The sequence below is a fragment of the Equus asinus genome, chromosome 23 (genome assembly GCF_041296235.1).
Source record: "Equus asinus isolate D_3611 breed Donkey chromosome 23, EquAss-T2T_v2, whole genome shotgun sequence".
NCBI lineage: Eukaryota > Metazoa > Chordata > Mammalia > Perissodactyla > Equidae > Equus > Equus asinus.
The window spans coordinates 62,571,658-62,592,902 of record NC_091812.1 but is presented as its reverse complement, the minus strand read 5'-3'; the positions used below and the strand labels follow the sequence as shown (position 1 = coordinate 62,592,902).

At 55.6% G+C, this 21,245-nt stretch overlaps 1 protein-coding gene and 1 long non-coding RNA gene across 9 annotated transcripts; one reads left to right on the top strand and one right to left on the bottom strand.

Annotated features, from left to right (window-relative positions):
* Positions 1-2,055: 2,055 nt before the first annotated feature.
* Positions 2,056-11,115, bottom strand: LOC123280302 (uncharacterized). 2 transcript variants are annotated; one of them, XR_011497568.1, is made up of 3 exons: positions 10,978-11,115; positions 9,936-10,183; positions 2,056-2,379 (listed from the first exon to the last, which is right to left on the bottom strand). It is a non-coding gene; the product is annotated as an uncharacterized lncRNA (long non-coding RNA). The 2 variants fall into 2 exon arrangements; XR_006519109.2 differs by lacking the exon at positions 10,978-11,115 and having other exon boundaries at positions 9,936-10,428.
* On the top strand, positions 5,879-20,243 carry AQP7 (aquaporin 7). 7 transcript variants are annotated; one of them, XM_014857490.3, is made up of 8 exons: positions 5,879-6,184; positions 7,478-7,528; positions 11,568-11,685; positions 18,174-18,297; positions 18,696-18,833; positions 19,020-19,138; positions 19,348-19,565; positions 19,907-20,243. In XM_014857490.3, exons 2-8 carry the CDS (start codon positions 7,503-7,505, stop codon positions 20,187-20,189), a joined length of 1,026 nt encoding a protein of 341 aa, XP_014712976.1. In that variant the 5' UTR covers positions 5,879-6,184; positions 7,478-7,502; the 3' UTR covers positions 20,190-20,243. The 7 variants fall into 7 exon arrangements, with proteins under 7 accessions (XP_014712976.1, XP_044613000.1, XP_070352115.1 ...); XM_044757065.2 differs by having other exon boundaries at positions 11,424-11,685; XM_070496014.1 differs by having other exon boundaries at positions 5,971-6,184; positions 11,424-11,685; positions 19,399-19,565.
* Positions 20,244-21,245: the final 1,002 nt, after the last annotated feature.

Here is a 21,245-nt window from a genome sequence, read left to right as displayed (position 1 = left end):
TCTCCATTGGACATGGCAGGCACAGAGCCCTTAAGGGCCCACAAAAAATGTTTTGTTTTAAAATAAGAAAAAAATGAACTTGTAAGTTGAAGAAATTTTTTTTAATATGCAACATTAAATGTATTTGTCTTTATACCAACACAGTCGTAAAATATGATTTTTATTTAATTTTTTTTAATGGAGGAAGGGGCCCACAAAGGGCTATAAAAATCAGTACGTGGCCATAGGGTGGGGAGGAGGCTGCCCAGGGATGGAGTACGAGGGAGGAGAGAAGTCGCAAAGTCTGCGCCCGTGGGGAACAACCCACTGGGACCGTCATCCTCCCTCCACGCTCCATCCTTGTCTCTCCCATACAGAGATGCACTCGTGTATCCTCAAGCCGGGCTAGGAGCCAGGACACCTGGGTTTGACTCACCCTAGGCCTTGGGCTGTGCTCAGAGCCAAAGAGACTGTCTCTGCCCGCCCAGCCCAGTCTGGCCCAGCCTGCACCCCAGCGACCGGTGCGGGCGTGGGAGGACCCTCCGTCAACACTGGGAGAGGCCCGGGAACCAGGAAGACCCCAACCTGCTGGGGGTCTCTGTGTTGCACCAAGCCTTCCCGGCTGAGGCTCCATGCCCGCGGGTGCCTGGGCCGCGGTCCCGGCCTACACAGCACTCTGCACGGGCCCCTAGTGCGATCGCTGTGTTCCTGGAAAGCTGGGAATCAAATGCCTCCTTCCTACAGGCTAGCCCGGTCCTTTCAAAGCTGCTTTCCTGCTGAAGGGGGACACCCTGGGAGCCCTTCCTCAGAGTCTCTACTCCCTGTTTGTCCTCAGTGGAACATCTGTGGGTGGAGAGGCCTCAGGATTTGGGCAAAGATGAGGGAAGCGGGAGGTGTGTCAGGAGCTGGGGCCTCTGGGCCTGCCTCCTTGCTCAGCTTGAGCAGGCGAGTGGAGAGAGAGTAGCCTTCCCTGGGGAGCTGAGACGGGCTCCCTGCCCACCCCCAGCCCCCCGTTCTGGGCCCGCAGTCCCTGACCGGATCAGATAGGGCACGTTCCTGCAGTGAGCTGCCGGCTGACTGGGACCGTGCTGACGCAGGCAGGAAAATATTAACCCAGAGGAATGGGCGCATGCTCATGTGCACATGACTCATGTGTGTGTGTGTCAGTGCGTATGTATGAGCACCCACAGAGAGGTTTTCACAGGCAGGGCCGGACACACAGACGCACGTGCACACACACCTGCCCATTCCCACATACACGTATTCATATACAAAGACATAAACGCTTCTCACAAGTGCAAATTCCCTCAGTGTCATCTCTCAGCTTCTGTCAATGAGACTGCTCCTCCTCCAAGAAGTCTTCTCTGATAGCTCCCGCTCAAACTAGAAAGTGACAGGTCTGAGCTGTATGCCTGGTTTCTCGTGCCAAATTAGGCAGCCTGATGTGGGCTGTAGAGTCGAGCAGGCCTGGGCTTGAATTCTGGTTCCTTGACTGACACGATGTTTGCCTTTGGGCAAGTGTTGTGCCTCCTGACTGTGTCTGCCCCAGTCTCTGTCCACTCTGCCTGGGGGCCCACAGAGGACTCTGAGGAAGGTGAGAGGCTGGGCTGGGGGCAGGGGGTCTGGTCATTGGAGAGTGTCCAGTTAAAGACCATCCTGGAGCCCACCTGTGACCCCGCCCCTCCCCAGCCTGGCCGCCCAGCCCCCGGTTCTCTTAGCTGGGGGCCTCTGGTCTCCTGGGGCCCAGGACGGAGACCTGATCTGGATGTGCTGGGTGATCTTGAGCAAGTTGCTGCCTTGCTCTGAATCTCAGCTTCCCTACCTGCAAAATGAGTTGGGAAGGGGACACTCACCTGCGTGACGCTTGAGGGTCTTTTCTTTCTTGAGCAGTCTGAGAATCTTCATGGTTTCAGGTGATTCCTCCAGGGACTGCCCTGCTCCACTCCCATCTCTGCCCCTTCGCCACAGCCACTCCTCCCTTGTGCTCCTTTCTTACAGATTGACCCCACGGACTCCTGAGTTATACAAAGGATTCCAGGACTCAAAACGGTCTGAAAGACCCCAAGTGTGAAACAATTTGATTGAAAGCAGTTTATGTGATAAGTTAATCAAACAGTTGACATAAATTGGTTGGTTGAAATAAATAATTAGCTGAAATGATTAGTTATTTACACATTAACACTTTGGGGGGCATCTGGGGGAAAATTGAGAGAAGCTGTAACATCTTAGGGCATTTTTCTTTCTTCATCCTGATCTTTAAAAACTTCTATTTGTATTTTTACTCCTGAGCGGGTTTCAGCCAATTGTGTCTGTTTCATGCTGTTCGTAATGGAGAAGAGTCCATTTAAAATCGGAGACAGTCTGGTGCTGTACAGCCACATACAGGATGTAGAGGTGAACCTATTGGCATGGAAAGATGTTCTCAACAAATGTTTGGGTGAAAAAAGTACTTTATAAAACTTTAAATAAGTTTCATTCCACTTATTGTTGAGAAAGTCGGGAGGAGATGTATATGACTATACACAAAGAAATAAGATTAGAAAGAACCCTTCCAAATGTTAGCGGTAGTTGTCAAGGAGGGAAAATGGGTCTTTTAAGCTTTGCTTGTATTTTAGGTAATGAAAGAATAAAAGAAAAGGATCTGAGATTTATTTATTTATTTATTTTTGAGGAAAATTAGCCCTGAGCTAACAATATCTGCCACCAATACTTCTCTTTTTGCTGAGGAAGACTGGCCCTGAGCTGACATCCGTGCCCGTCTTCCTCCACTTTATATGTGGGACACCTACCACAGCATGGCTTGCCAAGCGGTGCCATGTCCACCGGGATCCGAACCGGTGAACCCCAGGCCACCGAAGCGGAACATGCAAACTTAACTGCTATGCCACTGGGCCGACCCCAGGATCTGAGGTTTTTAATTTTTTTTCTATTAAAAAAAAATGTCCACTGCAATGATAGACAATTACATCTGCCTGCCTTGTTTGGCTATGTGTTCATGATATTTATATATTTGGTTAGGTTGCATGTTAATGTCCCCACTCACCAGTTCGCAGGTAAGATTTTTAGTGCTGCAAGTGAGAAATGGAGGCTGACGAGCGCTGGGTTATTTCCCATCTTTCTCTAGCAAAAATAGCGTATCGCAGGCAAAATTAGAATAAGAAAACTGAACAATTTCTGAAAGAGGGTCTAAATGCCTAAAGACACATCAACGTTTGCAAAAATTGCTCTGTAGTACACTCATATTACCAATTCCTTTTCAACTGACTTATCATTTCAACCAAATTCATTTTTGACTTAAGAGTCTGCTGCTGCCTTCACAAGGCATCTCCCGGGCCCTGTCTGGATGCCAAAAGCAGCTGAGTGGGAGACCTCATATCCTCCAAGGTCGTCTCGCGGATGAGGACGAGGAAACAGAGGCCCAGGGGCAAGACTGAGTCAAGGTCGTGCAGTGAATTTGATGCTGAGCTAGCACTCAACCCAGGTCAGTGTGCAGAGCATCTGAGGGGGTCTTGGCTGCAGCTCAGAGCTGGAACACCCGGTTAAATTTGAGTTTCGGAGCACGATGGATAATTTTTTAGTATAAGTATGTCCAAAATATTGTGAATATTGTTTCTCTGAAATTCAAATTTAACTGAGAGTCTTGCATTTTATCTAGTAGCTCTACTCAGAGCCCACGCTGTGAAGACAGGACCCCAGGTGTCCCCTCTCTGCGCCCCCCTCCCCATTGGCCCTGGAGAGGCCCCCAGGCTCTGTCTAGACCCAACTCTGAGCCAAACACGCAACCTTGCGGCCCTGCTAGCTGCCTCTCTTCTCTCCACAGCGGAACTGTCTGCCTCCTCGGCCTCCACTGCTTCAGTGCTGTGGCCACCCTCCCTCCCAGCTCTTCAAGGCTGGCCCCTCCTCCGCACCCAACTCTGCGGCCACAGCCCCTCCGAGCTCCCGATGGCCCCCTGCAGCCTAGTGTCTGGTTTCCATCTCCTCTTCACCTGCTCCTTCTCAGTCACCCTCTTGTGCCCCAGAATCCTGCCCCTACCCCTTGCCCCGCTCCCTCGTGCTTCCTGGCAATCCCGTCGATGCCCATGGTGGATGCCCAGGTGCTAGTATCTTCTTCTCCAGCTGGACCCCTCTCCCGAGCCCAGGCCCCATTATGCCCCTGCCTGCAGGACGCTCTAGGGCCTCCGGGACCCCAGATTGCCTACTTTACTCTTCTCTTTGCTTAGAACGCTTTGAGGGCTCCTCAGGCCCTCGGAAGAAAGTCTGACTCCTTGTCTTGGCAGACAAAGGCCCTCATGGTCTGCCCCTGCCTGCTTCTCCAGCTCTCTACAAGCCACCCACAGTTCCCAGAATAACTTAGATTTTCTCACCATCCCATTGGGATCAAATGGCTTCAAATCACCACCACCACCCCACCCTCTCCCGCTCACCTTGGAGGACTCAGCTCCCATCTTCTCTCTGCTGGATGATTCTTTTCCCCTCCAGGCTCGCTTAGCTGCTGCCTGTATTCCCTCTACCTTATTGCACGTTTCCTAAGTCACCTGCCTTTCAGCTGTCTCTTCCACGAGACAGAGGGCACTGTGTCTTCTCCACCTCGGGCTCCCCAGCACCCAGCCCAGTCAATGAGCTCAGGGCTTGGTCCCTGACCCCAACACGGATCCCAGTTCCCTCCCTCACGAGGCTGATCCCAGCCCAACCCAACTCTGCCCGCGCTCTGACCTCATACAAGACCTCACTCCACTCTCGACCCTTACCTCCCCCTGACCCCAACAGCTCACCCAGGAAGGGAATAATGGCAGGGTCCCCCATGTCCAGAGGTGTACCTCCCCCTTTCTGAGGGAAGGGCGCAGCTTCCTGAGCCCTTCCAGTCTGCGGAGAGGAGAGAGGGGCAGAGCTGCAGCCCGGGGGGCTGCCGTGGGAGAGTTCCTTCCTTATGGAAGGCTTCTGATAGGGAAACCCTCTGCCGCAGCTGCCCCTGCCTCTCCTGCTGAGTGACCTCAGGACAATGGGGGTGGGCACTTGGGCAACTCAGGATCCAGACCTGGCCTGGTCTGTTGGCACCCTCTAGAGGACAGTTCTGTTACCAGAGCTGGCTTTGGGCAATCAAAGCTGATCCTGCCTCCCCACAACGAGGAGCTGCCCCTGCTCCCTGGACTCGCGGCCACCTTCCACCACTCCACCTGGCAGGCCTCCTTAGTCTGCAGACCAGCAACCCCTCACTCCCTTGTGTCTCAGCACGAGGTCGCCTGCTCAAATCCCAAACTGTCCCATCTTTGGTGGCCCAGCCATGCCCTGACTCCAGAAGTCCTCTCAGAGGGCAGCTGGTGCCCCCACTTGCCCCTGACCTCAGCTTGGTCACTGAGCTCCCGAAGCCCTGGGCCAGAGTCCCCCCTCTGGTCCAGCTTTGGCTCCTTCACAGAGGCCTCGCTTGCCGTTCATTCCCAAGGAAGACGTTTTCCTGAGGGCAGGGCCTTGGTGTCCCCTTCCTCAGCTCAGATGAGGTTCCCAGAGGACAAGGTCCAGGCTTCTTCTCTGGCAGCCCCTCCAGACTAGGGACCCACAGAGGGCCAAGCTTGGCTCTCCACCTCCCCTCTCAGACTGGGGGGCCCTGCGCCCAGGGCCTGAGTCTCTGCTTCCTCCTTCAGCATGGGGGCTCCCTGAGGACTGACTCAGGGCCTGCTCCTTGACCCCTCCACCTGGCTGTTGCTCTCCAGAACTTTGTCACCTCCAGTCCCCATTCTTGGCAGTTCTCCCCACTGCCTTGTGTCTGGGGCCCTGGGAGGGCTTCCTCTGGTTCTGGGCTGGACACCTGGCTTGGAGGAGAGGCCCTTCCTCTGGGACCATGAGGCCCAGGGCGCCCGCCCGGAGCTCCAGCACTGACCTCACAAGAGCTGCCTCAGAACCCGGTCTCCGTGGCGCTGCTGGCCGGAGCAGGGATGCTATTTTGGGCCATGTGTCTGGTCTTGGCTCAAATAGTCCAGGCCAAACCCCTGCCCCACTGACCTCTCTGCAGAGGAGCAGAGCAGAGTAGTGCGTGGACCGCCCCGAGGAGGCTGAGAGGAGGGCTCTAGACCGTGGACACAGGGGCAGCGGAGCCCCAGCTGGGAGTGCAGTTGGAGCCTGGGACAGTCATGGAGGAACAGGACCAAGATCGGCAGTAACTGAGAGGCCCCCGAGGCAGACGCTGGGAACCAGAAGGCACTTTAGCAGAGTGAGTCGGCTCCAGGCAGGGCCGGGACAGGGGGCCTCCCCTGCAGCCCAGGCCTGGGAGTGCCACTCCCTGGGGACTGTACGGGGAGGCAGTGACCATGGGACTGTCCAGGGAAGGAGCCCCAGCTGGGAGTTGAAGGCCAGGATGTCTGTTCTGGTTTAGTCCCAAGTTGTGGGCATGTCACACTCTCTCTGGGCTTCAGTTTCCTTATCTGTAGATTGATGTTGGGAGGACCAGCACTGGAGCAGAAACTGGGAGGATGTGTTGGGTTGGGCTGTCAGCAGAGCGTGGCGGTGGGATGAGGAGAGAGTAGAGACCAGAGACACTGGACCAAGGCAGAGGGATGCAGAGCAGAGATGAACTGATGGCTGGCTTGCTGGAGTCCCCTCCTGAGGGGCTGGGGCTGGGGCTGGGGCTGGAGGGTTCCCACAGTCAGGGCTGGGGATGTGAATTATGCTGCAGCTAGAGGGACTCAGGCCAGAGAACAAGGGGGATGCAGGGGACTGGGAAACTCAAGGGTTAGCTTCATGCTGCCATTTGTGAGGAGAATGGGAATATAAGGGGGAACTCTGAGGGAAGGTGAGAGGGTAGACTTTGTTCTGAGGTGTGGACTAAATGAATTTTTAGGACCTCATCCTCTGAGTGTGTGTGCGTGTGTGTGTGCGTGGATGCGCATGCAAGGAAGAGGCTCTGGAAAGTCATGGTTTAAGTCAGTAACGAGAGGGCTTGAGGTTGGGGGCTGGCCCCCTGGCTGAGTGATTAAGTTCATGAGCTCTGCTGCAGGCGGCCCAGTGTTTCGTTGGTTCGAATCCTGGGCGCAGACATGGCACTGCTCATCAAACCACGCTGAGGCAGCGTTCCACATGCCGCAACTAGAAGGACCCACAACAAAGAATATACAACTATGTACCGGGGGGCTTTGGGGGGAAAAAGGAAAAAAATACAATCATTAAAAGAAAAAAAAAAAGAGGGCTTGAGGTTAGACTAAAGGCAGTAATACTTGCATATGTGAGGGTGAAGCCACTGAGGTTGATTGGATTGCAGACTTGGGAAGGGAAGGAGGACCCCTGAAGGGCCTGGTGCAGGGGTCAGGGGTCCTGAGGACAGCATGGGTACAGGGGGTGGGGCCCCAGGGCCTCTCTCCATTGGCTGAAGCATATCCACCCCTCCTCCCTCCCAGCCAGCTTGGCTGGATGGAGGGGTTGGAGCTGGCAGGAGCTGTCCCTGTCTGATGAGAATGTGGGGCCAAGTTCTGTGTCCCTCAGCCCTAGTGACCTCTCTCTGGCTCCACAGCATCTAAAAATCTCGAAGACAAAATATGAGTGAAGCAGACAGGAGGAGGCGGTAAGCACCCCAGCCATGCTGCACCCCAGCCTCCTGCCCCCGCCCAGCACCCCAGCACCCTCCCTGCCCCAGTCTCAGCAGCCTCTCCCTCACGCCAACTGACTCCTGCAGACCCCCTCCTTCCCACCCCCACTAGCCCAGGAGCCCCAGGAGAAGGGCTCTCCCACCTGCCCCTGAGCCAAGGACGGGCTGGGCCCTGGCGCGAGGGGAGGCTCCGAAAGACCTGGATGAGGGTCAAGGGGTTGGTGAGTTGGTTCCAACTGCTCCCACGTAGGCAGTGCTCAACTGAACCGAACTCACCCCTCTCAGGCTCAGGTCTCTTTGGGGTGAAATAAAAGCCAGCATCCTTGCAATGGCCAAGGCCCCAGTGCCCCTCTCACCTCCCCTCCCCCCAACCCTGCTGTCCCGACTCGTCACCCTGACTGCCTTTCTTTTCCTTCAAACATGCTCAGTCCTTCAACCACTGCTCCCTCTGCCCGAAATGCTCTTCCCGCAGTTATCCACGAGGCCCACTCCTTCACCTCCTTCATGTCTGACCGCCCCATTTAAAAGCATAGCCCAGCCCCTCTTCTTGCTCCATCTGTCCTCATAGGACATATTACCTTGTAACACACAAACGCGCCCGCTGATTATGTTTCGTTGCTGCCCATCAGCTCCACGTGAGCGGGGGCATTTGTCCGTCTGTGCGCTCTTAGAGAGAGAAGGAGCGGCTCCCTCAGTGCCGATGGCATCGCTGTCTCCAGCCCAGCACTCTCTCCTGGGCCCTAGACCCTGTTTCCAGAGACCCACTGGTGTCCCACAGGGAACTCAGTCCCAGCTGAAAGCAGCCACGTCCACTGCCCCGGCCCGCTGCTCCTCCGTGGTCTCAGCTCCGTCAAGGCTCCCCTTCTTGTCCGTCGCTCAAGCCAGAAGTCAAGACCTTGGCCTTGACGCCTCTGTCTCCCCCGTGCCTCACATCCAGTCACCAATCTCCTAAAACATCTAGGATGTGCCCATCCCACTGTTCTTTCTACCACCACCCGACCCCCCACGGCCACTTTGGGCCACTACCTGCCTGTTCTTCTGAAGTCTCTTCAGGCCTCACCTCCCACCCTGGGGCTTCTCGCCTGATACTGTTGTCCTTTTCCATGTCCCCACTAGATGGAGCCAGCCAAGGGTGGCGGCTGGGTTTTCACTTGTGTCCCTGGTGTCTGACTCCTAAGTAGATGCTCAACGAATGTTTGTTGAATGGATAAATGTCAGTGAGCAGGTTAAATGGTTGGCTTGAGGTTAGTTGGATAGTTTACAGTTGGTTGGTTGATTGGATAATTAAGTGAGCTGGTTAACAGGAGAGTGAGTTAGTTGGTTAAGTTGCTAGATTGATCAGCTGGCCAAAGGATAGGTTGGTGAGTTGTTAGCTATTTAGTTCCTTGGTTAGCAGACATTACTTAGGTAATTAGCTGGTTGGCTGTTGGTTCCTTGGTTTGTAGGCCAGTTTTCTTGGATGCTCTTTTCTCATTCTATATCCTCTCCTTGAGCTATCTCATCTGTGCCCATGGATCAAGTGACCCCTATGATTCGGTGACCTCCACATGTGATCTCTAAAGGAGCCCACATGACCAGCTGTCTCCTTACTGGTCACCTCCACCTAGGCGTCTGGTGGCTTCTCAAACTCGACACACCAGACGGTGACTCCTCACGCGCCTGCCTCCGGCTGCAGCTTCTCTCCTGGGCCTCACATGTCATTCTGCTGTTCTGGCCAGAACCTGGGGCCACCACTGACCCTCCCTCTCCATTCTCCTCTCTAATCAAACACCACATCTGTCAGTCTGACTGTTTCTAGCCATCTCCATGGCACTTCCTGGCTCAGGCTGCCACCCGCCACCGCCCCCCTCCCAAGCCTGTCTGTGGTAGAAGCTTCTGGATTGCTCACCTACTTCTGTCCTGTTTCCTCATCCTAGCCCCCATGGAGGAGACAGTGCCCCTGCTTCACTTCTCCATGTGGCCCCATGGCCATCAGGGTTGAGTTCAGACTCCCTAACGAGCGCCACGCAGCCTTCTGCCATGTGACCCTGTGCCCCTCTCTGTCCACCTCATGCCACTCCCACTCCATCTGGCTAGCCCACCCTTGAAGAATTCCTCCGCACGGCACATACTGTCTTAGTTGCCAGCCTTTCCCCATGCCATTACAATGCCCACATTTTTCCCTGCCTCCCCGATGCTCCTTCATCCGGCCAGCCTTTTATTCTCGAACTAAATCTCCCTTTCTTTCGGAGTGCCTACTACCCCCTCCTCTAGGTCATTTGCTTCCTCCCTGAAACCCCCTAGTGCCCACTCTTTACCTGTGGCACCCTCCTCACACTTTATAGTAGTTGCTTAATTAATTGTTTTTCTTCTGAAGAGCAGGGGTCACACCAATGTTACTCACCCCTGTGCCTGAAGGTCGTAGCACGGCAGGCGTTCAATAAATCTTCGGTTCGGTGGCTGGTTGGTGGTTCTTTGTTGCTCACTGTGTCCTGCCTGCTTGTGGTGAGGAGGCAGGGGCCAGAGTTCCAGACTTTCTTGGTGTCCTTGTCTTCCTGCTCTGTCAGCCTCTCCTCGGCTTCTGTGGCACCTTCCTGCGACTGTTCTTGGGTCCCTGCCTGCCTCAGGCTGCTCACAGGCTCTTCTTCCTGGCTGAGGAGGCCAGTCATATGGGCAAGGGACCCCTACATGATGCCGCCTGGGAGCTGGAGTTGGACGGGAGCCAGTGGATGGCCCAGGCAACTCTACACCCTTCTCCATGTACTCAGTTCTGGTTTGTTTCCCGGGGTTAGGACAGAGCGAGGACTGGGGTGGGTGAGGTATGAACATGGGGTCTCAGCCAGAAAGATGGGAGGTGTTTTACCCATGCCTGGTTTCCATTCCTCCCCACTGTGCCTGCTCTTGGCTGCTGGAGGCCAGGGGAATTTAGGAAGCCTGGGGGTGTCATGTTGCAATCCCTGGCAGGTGAGGTGGTTGAAGGGCTGGTGTCGGCTTCGGGCATTGGGCAGGGGAGGAGAGTGAGGGTCACTAGCCTGACCAAGCACTGAGGCCCCGCTTAGAGGTACCGTACCCCTCCTCCACCTCTCTGGCGTCCAGACTCCACCCATCTCCTTCCCAAACTAAAGCCCCAGACACCCCCACAGACGATGGAGCCCGTAACTCAGTTTTCTATCTGTCCGTTCACCCAATAATACATTTGTTAAATACACAATCATCGCACATCTGCCGCCTGCCGGGCACTGTAGGAAGCTCTGGGGGTCTCGTGGAGAGGGAGGCAGGTGGATACTCCTGTCTTCGTCCATTTGACAATATATATGCACACCTACTATGTGCATGGCACAGCGCTAGGTGCTGCGAATATACCAGGGAGTAAGATCTAGCCCCTCCTTCCCTCCCTCCCTCTCTCCCATTCATTCACTCATTCATTCATTCATTCATGCACTCACAAACATCGTCTGTGTTGACCTGGTTGCAGAGCCTGGTGTGCTCTGTAGCCCGCTTCATCTTCGGCAGAACCCTGTGCATGTTTCAGGCCTCAGTGCTATTTATAGAGCTGGGAGCAGACTTTGCCACACCCTGTGCTGTCTGCAGAGTCCCTCACTGTGGCCAGGTCCTGCCTAATGCCTTGTCTGTGTCCCCAGAGCTCTGGTCCCTGCAGACAGACAGGCAGAGAACTGAGATCCTCTTTCCTGCCTGCCCTCTCCCTCTGCTTCTCCTCTGATGCTCATTAGCACCATGGATGGTACTTATTGGCTCCCCAACTGCCCCCTCTGCAATATGGCCTTGTTGGTGCCCCTTTCCCACTGGTCCAGTCCCCCCCAGGAGGAGGAAGGGGTATGGCCTAGCCGTCTACCCCCAGTCTCTCTCCACGTCCCTGTGTCTCTGATCCCAGCTGCCCCAGCTGCCCTGGGCAAGAGGAGGTGTGTGTGGAGAAGCCACTGGGTTATCCATTAACTCCGCCATGAGTGGAAGGGCCGATGGGCAGCAAGTGCACTTGAGTGCCATTTCTGCCCACGGCCTTGGGCTGCTGCTCCAGGTCCACCCGCAAGTCCAAGACGATCTCGACACCCATGACAACAAGGATACACGCAATCCTGGAGAAGGAGATGGTGCGAGAGTTCCTGGCCGAGTTCCTGAGCACGTATGTCATGATGGTGAGTGGGTGGGTGGCACAGGGTGGGTGGGCACTGAAGAAGGGGCCTGAACCCCACGAAGGTGGGGCTCATTAAAGGCAATCCATGACCTCCTCCCCACCATGACCCCCTGGGTTACATTGTGCACTCCCGGGCTCTGAGCTGGGAGCCCAAGGGAGAAGCATGGGAAAGTAAGGAGACAGCGCCGTCTTTCTCACAGTCTTTTTGGGAGAGAAAGGGCTCATAATACATGGGGGCAGAACAAAACCATGGGCAGGGGGGTGTCAGGCGGCACGGCTGGAAGTGGGGAGAAGGGAGACGAACAGTAGAGAGATTGGAGAGAAGGTTGAGCATTGGGCTTTGAGAGTTAATCCCAAGGGCAATGGGGACATTGATGGTTTTCAAGCAGGGGAAAGATGTGGTCAGATTCGGATTTGAGAAGGAAATTCTGGGTGCAGTGTGGAGCCTAAGCAGAATGGGCAGGGCTGGAGGGAGTGGGAGCAGTTAAGAGGCTGTTGCCATGACCTAGGATAGAGAGAAGGTGGTGACTGGCCCAGGGATGGAGAAGAAGGTGCTTGTTAGGGGGAGTTGTAGAAGATTGAATCAAGGAGACTTTGCAAGCAACAGACGTGGGGTAAGTGCCGAGGAGGCCATTCTGGAGCCCGGGGCCTGTCACAGGGCGAGAGGTGAGGTCAGTCTGGATGTGATGAGGTGAGGCGCCAGGGGAGAAATTTGGGGGGTGGGTTGGATATAGAGGTCTGGAGCTCAAGCGAGTGGTTGTAGTTGGAAGTAAAGAGTTGAAGTTGATCAGAATATGGATGGGGCTTATAAAAACTGTGCAGTGAGAGTGTATAAAAAGAGAGGAAAAACAAAGTTGAGGACAGAGCCCTGAAGAATGAAGAGGAGCACACAAAGGGGCCTGAGAAGGAGTGGCTGGAGAGGTGAGGGAGAAGGTGGAGGGAGACCACGGCTCAGAAGCGGGGGGTTCCAGAAGGAGGGCGTGGTCAGCGGTGGGTGCTGCAGACAGGCCAGAGAAGGGGGCATTGACAAGGGTCTGTCGGGTCAGCAACACGGAGGTCATGGGACCTCAGCAAGGGCTCTTTTAGTGGCTGATCGGACAGAAACCAGACTGCAAGCAGGATGGGCAGTTTCTGGGAATCTCCCTCCCTCTCCACCTGCTTCAGTCCTGCCCCTGAGCCCAGCCTGCCTCCGCCCTTAAGCTGTAGCCATGCACCCCCTGGAGGGCCCAGGTCCCTGAGAAGAAGGGGCAGCCTCTGGGCAGGGACGCAAAGGCAGTCAGGAGCACGCCAGAGGACGTGGGGGTGAGACAGACAGTGTGTGTGAGAGTGTGAGTGTGTGTGAGTGTGGGTGTGTGTGCACTGAGCCACGGTGTAGAAGACGGTGGGGCCACGGAGCCCAGGGGACTGCGGACACCTGGGTTCCTTCCTGATGCTGCCACTGAGTCACCAGCTGGCCTTGGGCGGGTCTCTCGGTGGCTCAGAGGCTGACTTCACAGTTATGAAGTGCGTAGAGTCAGGCCTTCGTGGGGCCTTGGAGCTGGGTTCGAATTCCAGCTCTGCTGTCTTCTAGCTGTGTGATCTTTCACAAGTATCTTAACTGTTCTGAACTTTCGCTTCGTCGTGGGTAAAGGTGACACTAACATCGAACTGGCAGACTTGCGTGAAGAAGGCCAAGAGCCCAGCACACATGTAGGACACATGTGTTGGCTGCCTCGTGTCATTATGACAAGTGATCTCCCCTCTCTGCCTCCCCTTGTCCTGCATTACCCGCCCTCCTGCTTCAGCTGCTGAGCTGGGAGCCCAGAAGCTCGATCCTGTCCCGCCTTAATCCAGGGCAAAGTAATTCATTTATGACAAGACATTCCAGCCCCATGAAGGCTGTTAAACCTTGGAACCGTGGAGGCAGGAGGGGGCCTCCTCTGAGAACTCTCAGGGAAAGCAGGCACCGCCCACATAAAATGACGCCTGCCCATGTCTGTGTGTCTCTTGCTCTTATTGAGATAATTATTGAGCACCGACAGCATACCAGGCACTGTGATGCTAAGCCCCTTATGTGCAGCATCTCCCCCAATCCTCACGACAGCCCTGCCACGGAGGTTCTGTTATGATCCCCATTTCACAGATGGGAACACTGAGGTTGCATGAGACTAAGTCATTAGGCCAAGGTCACATCTTAAGTTAAGATTAGGTCCAGTCCAGTCCAATCTAACATTACAGTCTCCACCCTTAATCTCTCCATGCTGTCCCTTAGCTTACTACGGCAGGATTTCTAACCCCCTGGCTTGTTAGCTCTCCCCCAGCTGAGGGAAGCCCCTCACTCTCAGGTTTTGGGTAGTTCAAGAGCCCTCTCTGGGCCTCAGTTTCCCCAACTGTAGGGTGGGAGCAGAAACGCGTGCCGTGTGGATGTGCTGTGAGGACTGAACAGAAGTAACACTTGCGACAGCACCTTGTGAGGTTGGAGCTCCTACAGCACATTGTGGTGTTGTTATTCTTAGTTGTCCGCCTGTGCCAAGAAGCGGGGCCTTTTCAGCTCACAGGCAGCTCAGTGAGTCATCGGGGTGAAGCTTTTGCCAGAAAAGCTAGTGTGACCTTGGGCCCCATTTATTGCAGCCAGCATAGGGAAGTGGACTGTTCCACTCGGTTCCACTCTGCAACCTCTGGGGGTGTCGTGCCTGGGGCTGGCCTTGGGGCTGCTGGAGAGACTGGGATGGGCTGGGCCACCCTCTATGCCTGCCCCAGTTCCTGTACCTCCTGACCCTCCCAAGCCTGTCAGCCTGTCCCGGCCTCACTCCCACCCCCAAGTCCCATCTGTTTCTGTCCTCTCCTGCCTCATCCTACCCTTGGCCCTAAGCCGGCCCGCCTCCGGGCTCCCTTGCACCTGTCCGGGGGCTCATGAGGGACCCAGCGGGTCCTGCTCAACGGCCTCTCCCCTCCCCTATCCAGGCTATTGCACTTTTTCTCAGACTTCCTTAAAGCTGCTTTGTACTAGGCCTGTCCTTTTTATCAGCAAATGGCTTGATCTCCAGCTTGACAGAGAAAACCATCAGGTGGGCTTCCTATGCCTGGCTGCTCACCCCTGTCCCTCTCACATCAGGCCTCCCCTACCTGTGCATCCACCTATCTCCCCCTTGGCTGGGGCGGGCCCCTCCTTCATGCAGGACCCTCCCCTCCTGCACCCGTCCCAGCGTCTAGACGCCTCAGGTCCTTTGCTCATCCTTTCTCTGCAGCCTCTCCCTCTCTCACCCTGAACATACTGAGGTCTCTCTACTCAAAACAGCATGACACAAGACAAGCATCTCTCCTTCGCCTGTGAGCCCTTGCGTTCATCATGCACTCTCCCTTCCTCCTCAGGCAGCTTCTCAAAGAGATGTCTGTCTACACTGGCACCTTCAACTCCTCCTCACCACCTCCTCACCTCTCAGGCCCTGGGAGCTGGCTCCGGTCCCCAAGGCCTGATGATACGGTGCTCACCATGCTACTAGTGGCTGCTGGATTGTCACATCCAAAGGGATGTTTTCCAGGCCTTCATGCACTTGACCCAGAGGCGGCATGGGACCATGTGGACCACACTCTCCTTGGGAAACTGCTTCTCCCTGGAGTGCAGGGCACATTCTCTCTTTGCTCTTCTCTCGTTTGGACACCTCCTCCAGCTGGGGTTTCTTTTTCCTTTTTTGAGGAAGATTAGCCCTGAGCTATCTACTGCCAATCCTCCTCTTTTTGCTGAGGAAGACTGGCCCTGAGCTAACATCCATGCCCATCTTCCTCTACTTTACACGTGGGATGCCTACCACAGCATGGCTTTTGCCAAGCGGTGCCATGTCCGTACCTGGGAACCGAACCAGCGAACCCTGGGCCTCCAAGAAGTGGAATGTGCAAACTTAACTGCTGCACCATGGGGCTGCCCCCAGCTGGGGTTTCTAACGCCCACCTGTGAGGGCTGATGGGCGGCTCCAGGCTCCGCCTCGGTTGCTCCCTCACCCTGCGCCCTCTCCCAGGAGCCTTCATCCTCCTTGATGGCTCCAGTTGTAGCCCTGAGGTCCACAGTATCCAGCTTCTCTTTTTCAAAAGCTCTAGAACAGAACTATCCAAGGGAAATTCAATTTGAGCCACATATGTAATTTAAAATTTTCTAGGAGCCACATTAAAAAGGTAAAAAATGACATTAACTTTAATAATTATTGTATTTAACCCATATATCCAAAATATTACCAGTTCAACACGTGATCAATATAAAGTTATTAATAAGAGATTCCACTGTCTCCTTTTCCTCCTAAGTCTTGGAATGTGGGGTGTCCTTTACAGTTACAGCACATCTCAATTTGGACTAGCCACATGTGGCTAGTGGCCATCCTGTTGGATGACACAGACTTGGACTCTGATTTCCAGCAGCCTAGACATCTAGAGGTCCCTCAGAGACAACACGTTCAAGACACATTTCAAAGGAGCTGCCATCTGAGTGTGGCCTTAACGTAGAGCATCATGTTTAAGGATCTAGCATCAGGTATTCCAGACAGAGGGAACAGCATATGCAAAACAGAGGCACGAGAAAGCAAGACAGGCAGGGAGCAGCGTGCTTGTTCGGTTTGAGGCTGTCTGGCATAATGACTGCCTAGATTCAACTCCTGGCTTACTCTGTGTAAGCTGTGTACTTCGGACAAGCCAGTCAACTTCTCTAAGCCTTGGGTTTCCCATCTGTCAAATGGGGAGAATAATGGTACTTAATACATCAGTGATGTCAGGGTTGAAGGAGGTGATAGATAGAACTTAGCACATAGCAAGTGCTCAGTAAACAGTTATTATTTAGTAGTAATACTATTGCTGAACACAGAGAACACCGGAGCAGATATGAAACTGAGAGGCAGAAGGGGTGAAATTATAAAGGGTCTTAAATGGTGGCCTACTGAGTTTGGACTTTATCCTAGAAATGGAGGGGAGAGAGTGAACGTTTGAACAAGGGGCAGACACGATTAGATTTTTGTGTTAGGAAGGTCACAGCTTCCTTCTGGCTGCAGGGAAGAGGCTGGGTAAGAGCTGGGGAGAATGCAGCTCAGCTGATTGGCTGTGGGGGGAAAGGGAGAGGAGGCTCTCGTCTGTGAGACCCACGTTTCCGGCTGGGCCAACTGGGATGGGGAACAGAGGATGAGTATCACATTTTCCAAGAGACGGCGAGCTTTCAACACAGAGCCTGAGATGCTTATGGGAAACCAAGACTTCCGGCTGGTATTTGGAAATAGGGATGGGGCTCCCAGGTGGAGGTTTTAGGAATTTTAGTGCATCAGGCATAACTGAAGCTGTAGACTCAGTGAGAAGACCCAGAAGAGTGACTGGGGTGAGATGTGAAAGGGGCCAGGGAGGATCCCTGGGGTCATCTGTTCAGGAGGCAGATGAAGGAAGAAGAATGTGGGAAGAAACTGTAGAGAGGGAGAGGCTGTGGAGCAAAGAGGAAAACCAGGAGCGAGAGGTGCCAGGAAGACCAACGAGGAGGGACCTTCCAGAAGCACAGGGTGGTTAAGAGAGTCAAAGTGAGCAAAGACCAGTACGACAATGTCCGAAGGGACCTTGGGAAGTCAGGAGGCCGGAGGCCTTGAGAGAGCTTCAGTGTCTGTGACACGTGGGAGCAGAAGCCTGACTGAGGAGGGAGAGGGAGGGAAGAGACATCAGGGCCAGCCAGTGGGTTCTTTCCCGGAGGCTGACTGACACAGGGAGGGGGCGTCTAGGAGTCCACAGCTGGACAGGACGGCTGTGCTGAGGCAGGGAGCTTTCCTTTTAAGAAGGAAGAGACCCAGTCTGTGGGAGCCAGTCAAGGGGAGGGTGGGAGATACAGGCAAGAGGAAGGCAGCGGAGTGGCTGGGTGTGGGAGCCAGAGCAGCAGGGGAAGGCTGCAGTCACGCAGGTGGGTATGGGGGTGGGGGTGGTGAGGCTGCAGGAAGGAGATGGAGTGAGGGCCCAGCTCAGGCCTCTCATCTCCCTTTGAAGGGAGTCGGTGGGGGGTGTCACCTGAGGAGAGCAGCAGTTAGGGGTGAGCAAGAGCAAGAAGTCTAGGAATGACACCAAAGGGCAATAGGAATGGTGCTGAGGGCAAGAGAGAGAGAGAGAGACCCCCACCAGCTGCAGGGCTGCTGTGTGGGTTGAGGAACCTGGCAGAGTCCAGGAGTGACCTTTGGAGACCCCCTGCAGAAACTTCCTTCAGGCTGGGCTGCAGTGTGAGATGCTCCAAGGGGCTCAGTCCACCCCAGCCGCGCCCCGTCCCCTGAGCCTCAGGAGGGCTTGGGGTCCAGAAGAGCCCCTGACACCCCTCCAGCGCCCCCAGCTCTCAGCGGCCGGGGCAGAGGGGCCTCGGTGGGGCCAGGTGGAGAGGTCCCGAGGAGGGAGGTCTCCGGAGGAAGAGCCCGCAGCAGAGGGGCTCCGAGGGAGGGCCACTCGGGAGGCCCAGGGTGGGGGCCAGGAGGCCTCAGATCCCTCCCTCCCGCCCCACTTCCCACCTTGTAGATGTTTGGCCTTGGCTCCGTGGCCCACATGGTTGTAGGAGATAAATTCGGGAGCTTCCTTGGTGTCAACTTGGGCTTTGGTTTTGGAGTCACCATGGGCGTGCACGTGGCAGGGAACATCTCCGGTGAGTGAGGGGGTCCCTGCAGGCTCCTCCCGCCTGCCTCCAGCCGCCCCCCTCCCCTCCCTGGCTGCCGGCACCTCGGCCATGCTGGCCACCTGGAGGGGGACACCCTGACCCATGCCCTCGGGCCGTCTCTGCCCCCAATCTTCCTGAGCCCCCTTGATGCACCGCTTTTACTAGCTGGGTCAACTTGGGCAGGCTGTTCCGCCTCTCTGTCCCCCACTCTCCTGAACGGTGAGATGGAGACGGGGATGCCTGCCGTGTGGGGTCCTTGCGAGGATTAAATGGGGGAGGGCGCTCCATCAGTGCCAGCGGCGTGATGACGGTGGCCGTCACTCTCCAGATGGTTGATCAGGGTTTCTTCCTGCTCCCACCCCGCTGCCGCCCCGCGCTCCCCGCAGGGGCCCACATGAATGCTGCCTTGACCTTCACCAACTGCGCACTCGGCCGCATGTCCTGGAAGAAGTTCCCCGTGTACGTGCTGGGTCAGTTCGTGGGTTCCTTCCTGGCTGCTGCCACCATCTACTGTCTCTTCTACCGTGAGTATCCTGGTCTCAGCCTCCTCCTCTGAAGGACTCGCTCTGACCTGAGGGTCTTGCCCTGTGAAAATGTCTGGGAGGGAAAAGCCTTGGAGGAGCCCCCACGCCCCCTCCTGCAACCTTATTTCTGAGACTCCAGTGGGGGGTTTAGCTGGGGGCAAGTTCCTCCTCAATCTCTCTCCACAGAAGCCATCATGGACTACTCGGGTGGATATCTGACAGTGACCGGTCCCAAAGCCACTGCTAACATTTTTGCCACCTACCTTCCTGATCACATGACATTGTGGAGGGGCTTCCTGGACGAGGTGAGTGGTCCAGGGTGGGTGGCTCTCCTCAAGCCCTGCCCCCTCAGGAAGGGGCCATCTGGCAGCCCCTCACGATAGAGAGGACAAGAACTCTGGATGGGGACCGTACTGCGACGCGTCTCTGCCAGCGGGTTTGGGCTGGGGGCACTGTTGAGGGCCTGTGGCTTAGCTTGGGGCCCGGGGTGGCTGCCACGGCGTCTGCTCCCCAGGTGTTAGTGACTGGGATGCTCCAGCTGTGTCTCTTTGCCATCACGGACAAGAGGAACAACCCAGCTCTGCAGGGGACACAGGCCCTGGTGATCGGCATCCTTGTTGTCGTCATTGGAGTGTCACTGGGCATGAACACGGGATATGCCATCAACCCATCCCGGGATCTGCCTCCGCGCTTCTTCACCTTCCTGGCTGGCTGGGGCATACAGGTCTTCAGGTACTGCCCTGCCCAGCCCGTTCCTGCAGGTCTTCTGTGGTTCCCGGCATGAGGAGGGGTAGGAATGACGTGAGGACCAGCACAAGAGAGTCCTGCAGTGCCCCCAGGTGGCCTGAGAGGCAGGAGTGGATCCTGACCAGCACTGATGCGGACCCTGGACTGAACGTCAGTCCTGCCCCACGTCAGTCCCCGTCCCTGAATCAAGCTGAAGCTGACCACTCCTGGGCTAGGATGGGGGATCACGCTCTACCCTCAGGCCTACTCCCTGTCTTGGCCCGAGGTGGCTGCAGGCACCGTCCTGGCATCTGCCCCCTCAGCAGGCCTCTGCCTCTTGCCTGCAGGGCCAAGGACTGGTGGTGGGTGCCAGTGGTGGCGCCGCCTCTGGGTGCCTACTTAGGTGGCATCATCTACTTGGTCTTCATTGGCTCCAGCAACCCATGGGAGGCCCAGATGTTGGAGAACCCCGGGGCGTATGAAGACCGCAGGATATCCGTGTTGCCCAAGACCTCATCTTACCCACCCAACTCCTCTTCCCTCACCCCTGTCTCTGTGTCCCCCAGCAGCAGACCTTCAATCCGGCCTGTCCCACCCTTAGGTGACTCTGTCAACCTAGAGCAATTCTAAGTAAGATGATTTGTGACCCCATCCCCACCCCAATAAAGCAAGCCTTGTCCCACAGCGGCACCCCCGCTTCCTGGGGGCCTCCTGTGGTTGGGCTTCTCTCCTGGATGCTTCCGGGAGCTCCAGGGCTATGCCCTGGCCCCGGTGCTGGAGCACCAAGCAGAGAGGCCTCCACCTCCTTCCAGCCCTGGGAGCTGGGGAGCCCCCTGGGGGAGGATGGGGACGGGCCCACTCACAGCCCAGTAGGAACAAGATGAGATTAAAGGATGCTGGACACAGAAGCATGGACTTTTGAGCACAGGATAGGGAGGGAGGTTCTGGGGAAAGGACAGCAGCTCGCTGGTGGGGGCTGAGCTCTGGGCATGCCTTGAAATGTCACAGAATAGGACTCTGGACTGTCCCTCGGTTCTGGCCAGTCCCTGGACCAGACAGGGCAAGGCCCAAGCATGTAGATCAGCGTTTCTCAACCTTTTTTTCATTCCTGATCCCTCAGGAGCCTTTTAGATGTTTTTTTCTTGATCACATGATATTTTAATACCACTGATATAGTGTATATATATTTACGTACTGTACATATATCTGTGCTTTATACAAAAAAGAGTAAGATTTTTTCATCTCCCAAGAATCAATTTTCTCTCCCTTGGGGGCCAAATCACCCCCCACCCTTGCAAATGCCCAGTGTCGACTGAAGGCAGTGAGGGGCTGGACTCTTCTTCCTTCTCCCTGGTGCCAGAGTCTCCCACATTAAGGAATCCCAGAGTTAGAGAGGCTGCTGCAGAGAGGCGAGTCCTTCCCAAAGGTGCAGACAGAAAGGGCCTTCCCAGGGTTCAGGCGGACAGGCGCAGAGGTTGGTGGAGGTGGGGCAGCCAGGATCCACCAACCCCGGGCCAGGCTGGAAACATCCTGCATCACCCATGGCTCCTGTCACTGCGTGTGTGTTCAGCCTGTCAACACTCATTGGCACCTCCTGGGTGCAGGCCCTGTCTGGGCACTAGAGATGCCACATTGGATGAGGCTGGGTCTCTGCCTTCAAGGAGCACAGTCTAACGGGGACAGGTC